The sequence below is a fragment of the Monopterus albus genome, unplaced genomic scaffold (genome assembly GCF_001952655.1).
Source record: "Monopterus albus unplaced genomic scaffold, M_albus_1.0 scaffold147.1, whole genome shotgun sequence".
NCBI classification, from domain to species: Eukaryota; Metazoa; Chordata; class Actinopteri; order Synbranchiformes; family Synbranchidae; genus Monopterus; species Monopterus albus.
The window spans coordinates 414,058-418,105 of NW_018128027.1; the positions used below are offsets into that span (position 1 = coordinate 414,058).

At 41.0% G+C, this 4,048-nt stretch overlaps 1 protein-coding gene and 1 long non-coding RNA gene across 4 annotated transcripts in view; one reads left to right on the forward strand and one right to left on the reverse strand.

The window, feature by feature from the left end:
- LOC109968353 (uncharacterized) overlaps positions 1-628 on the reverse strand; it is an 8,913-nt gene extending 8,285 nt beyond the window's left edge. The window contains exon 1 of one of the 3 annotated variants that reach the window (XR_002276087.1): positions 216-628. This is a non-coding gene — a long non-coding RNA (uncharacterized LOC109968353). The remainder of the gene's footprint in view (positions 1-215) is intronic. The other 2 variants (XR_002276086.1, XR_002276088.1) reach the window with 2 other exon arrangements.
- Positions 629-931: 303 nt separating this feature from the next.
- Positions 932-4,048, forward strand: part of dlgap2a (discs, large (Drosophila) homolog-associated protein 2a) — a 303,340-nt gene continuing 300,223 nt past the window's right edge. Inside the window, 1 exon segment of the mRNA XM_020614558.1 lies at positions 932-1,252. Coding sequence (XP_020470214.1) covers positions 1,235-1,252 — 18 coding nt within the window. The 5' untranslated portion in view covers positions 932-1,234.

Below are 4,048 nucleotides of genomic sequence, written 5' to 3' on the forward strand. Positions count from 1 at the left end.
TAGGGAAAAACAGAAAGCAGTTACAGTTACAGTTCGGAAGTGAAACACGAGTATTTGAGGGTTTTTTTTTTTTTAAACACGTGTATTTGTTGACAACATAGCTAGTAACCTGCTTAACGCGAGATTTACCTGGATAGCTACGTTAGCCAGCTAGTAACAAACAAAACTCCAGTTTTTGTATTAAATTTCGTAATGTTGCAAGTGAAAATGCTCACCTTCTTTCCTATGTGCCATATCGACATGTATAGGTGCCCGAAAGCGAAGAAGTAAACATTAATGTTGCAGATGGTTAAGCTAAGTTAGCCGAGTCAAGTTAGCAAACATGCTAGCTTTTGAGCTGAGCTCGGTTCGGCGGAGAGCTATCTACATGGCACATACAGGTGAAACAATGGCGCTGTGCAACTCGGCGTCTTAAAATATATAGAGAGCTACTTAAAGGTTAAGTAACTTTAACTAAGGTTACGCTTGCTAAGTACAGTGATTTTTTGGACTCTTCAAGCTGCCATACAATCCACCAGCTACTATCAGCACTACCACCACTGTGTGGTAAAACTGATAGTCAAGTGAATCTCAAGAGTCGGTCCTTCTTCGCCAAATTTCCATTCAAAATAGTCGCAATCTAATATGGACTTTGTTGTCAGAGAATATATGTGTCATATAAATTATGAATTAATACACTGAGTGCATCGTTCGAATCTATTTTTCAAATCGGCTTATAAACCGACCTACTTTAATATAATATTTAGAGTTATATGTATAATTTTGACACCGTCTGACTGACCGTCTAATGAAAAAGACGGTAGGAATAATAGCTAGATTTTCCCTGTCATTTGTTTTTGTGATATTAACTGTGGGACAAATTAAAACTGTCACCTGGTTCTTCGAAAATGTTCTTAATTAATTTGTGCAGGCGTGTCTTCTTACCGGAATAATCAAGGCAAATTAATTTTTTTATATCGATTTAAATGGCCAACTTTCTTTCAAGAACTATGTTGAGTGCGATACATCAGGCTAGTAGAGCGCCCCCGTGTGTTTGAATCCTGCATTGACAACGGTTCTGGGCGTGCACACACCGAGCCAGCTGTAGGACTGGGTGGAAGCGAGATGAGAATATTAAGCAGGCACCTCATGGCTCAGCATCAGCACCAGGCTGAGTTAGGATTCGCACACCTTCCAAACTTGGCTTGGGACCTCAGCATGTGAATGGGCTTTGCAGGAGGAGGATCCACCTAGAATGTCAGCTCTGAAGAAGGTAAATCCATCTCTCTCTTTAAATATTCTTTGAGCACATATTTAAATCCTGCAATAGAAGGTGCTAGATTCAAATGCTGTATTTTATAATCCCACATTAAATGAGAAGATGTCTAAAACATGCATGTGTTTAAGCAGGCTGGTTGCAGGATGTTCTTAGTTGTGCAAGGTAATCACACTTTTGGACTACTTGCTTTTTCAAAAATGATGCTGAAAAAATTGTAAAACCTTTCCTTAATGAGTGAACAATATTATCTACACACACACAGATCAGATGATTGCTCACCATGCCTCTGCTTTGCCTCATGGATCTCATCTCTGCACTTAAATTTATCTCTGAGGAGAAGGTTTGGATGAGAAGGAGAAAAACACCCTCCTAGCACAAGGTTAACTTCTCAAATGGATGTTATGTTAGGCGTGATCTCCCCCAGACTCATATTGTGTGCTGTCATGCAATACTGTATGTACCACTCTGACTGTTGTCTCTGTGGGTGGATGAGCTTCACTGACTGTGTCTGACAGAGCCCAACCCCTGCTGCACTGGCAGCTTTGTTAAGCTGAGCCCCAACTCAGCTCAACAAAGGACAGCACTGGATGAGCTGTAGGTTTTATAAGAATTAAGAAAACTACTTACAGTAGACCCGTGTAATACCTTACAGTGTACAAGGCATTGAACAGCTTAAGTATGCACAATTCACACAAGCCTTCTGAATCAAGTAATGAGACTTGTACTCCGGTGAATGGGTGATTAGATGTACTGTAGGAATCAAGCCTCTTTTGTTGTTAGGGATATTGCAAGATTAGAAATAGTTAACCATGTTAAAAATACGTACCCCTGTCAGTTGTACACTGACACATTGTGTTGTTTAAGATTCAGTGCTGTTGCACCTATTGATGTCTCAGCTTCAATAATTTTCATGACTGAGCAACAGAAAAAGAGGGGAAGTTGCCTGCTTCAGCACTGCTGCAGAATCCACAGCAAATCCAGAGAACTCAGTGCACACTGTGAGTGACAAAATGCTGGCTGCCAGCACTCACATAGTTAGACATCATAATCACAGACATCATAATCATAGAGCTGCTAAAAATAGGTAACTATATTCACTGCAGTGCTTTAGAAGCTCAATGGAGTTATTGCTGTTCACCCCCATGGCTAAAAGTTTTACCAAGCTACTCCTCGATGCTGTGCTCATACCCTGCTCAATAATAAAAAAGCCCTTATTTTTAGGCAGTGGTGGTCAGCCAGCCTTTCTTCACTGGATGAAAATATAATATATAAGTTATGGACTTACTGCAAAAGAGTGCTTATTGCACAGCACATGGAAGCTGAATTTCTGCCATAACTCCAAGCATGTTCATTCATGATGCAGGTTCAGTAGTAATGGCAGCAAGAACTCAGGGGCAAATATAATTGCTTTAAAGAGTGGGTAATTGGCAGTATCTTGTGTTTGTGGATGGGGGCGTGAACTTGGGTGTACTTGTGCAATATTTATGCGTACAGTATATACCATGTTTATACCTACAAGAGAGAAAACGTGGGTGGACGTGAGCCAGGTGGTAGGTGAAAAACACAGGTCACCTCAATAAGTCTTCATGTGGTTGAAAAATAAATTACTTGTCACCTACCAGCTTTAGGGGGCTCCCACCTTTCACCTCACCCACATCACCACCTCTGCTTTAAACCAGGTGACTAATCAGACTTTCAGTGAAAACCATCTCATTCATATGAGATGGTGAAATCTTTACTCATCCTGCTAGGCAAGTTATTTACTTAAAAACATAATTAAAAGCTACCACTTGCGTTCAAAGAATCAAAGACAAAAATTGAATTGAAAACTGATACTTCAGTTTGCTTGCATGCACACGCATTCACACATGACAACACAAGCAGACTGCTACATGGGAAGCTAATGTAGTGTGGACTTTTGGCAGCAACATGATAAGGCTCTTGCACTCTGTTCAGATTGTTCTGGGTTGCAAGTGAAAGCAGACGTCTTTATTGCTTCTCTTATCTGTTCTACGATTTTTCACATCTTCCATATTGTCAAGGCTTTGAACAAATTCTACAACTACTAAAATGCCTCCAAGAGGGAAGAGAGCCAATAAATTCGAAGTGAACGAGGATGTTGAGGCGGAAGAAGATTCTTTTTCAGCGGCGCAAGTAGCTGAGATGATGAATCAGCAGAAGATCATGCACACTGTACTGATGTGCCAGCTGAATGAGAGTTTCCAAGGCTTTGTGAAACTAATTATGGAGACAAATAACAAGAGACTCGACGACTTGACCAAAGAAATGCAGGAGATAAAAACGAGTTTGCAGTTTACTCAGCGAGATGTGGACGCAATTAAAGTGGACGTGGGGAGGCATGAAAAAACTGCCAAAGACACTTTTCGGGACATTGAAAAAACCCGAGAGAGTCTAATAACTATTGCGTGTAAAATGGAGCAATTGGAAGCGCAGTCCAAGCAAAAAAACCTGATCTTCGAGGGAATCATGGAATCAGCTGGAGAAAGCTGGACGGAAGCGGAGTGTAAGGTGAAGGAGATCTTAAAGGACAAACTGCAAATTCATCAAGATATAGAGATGGAACGGGTTTACAGAGTTGGGAAATTGACCGAATGGGGTCCAAGGGGGATGATGGTTAAGCTGAAGAATGAGAAAGATAAGATAAACATCCGGCAACAAGCCAAGAAGCTTAAGGGAACCAGGATCTACATCAACGAAGATTACCCCGAGTGTGTGAGGAAGAGAAGAAAAGCGTTGATGCCGATGTTAAGAGAGGCTAAGGAGAGAGGA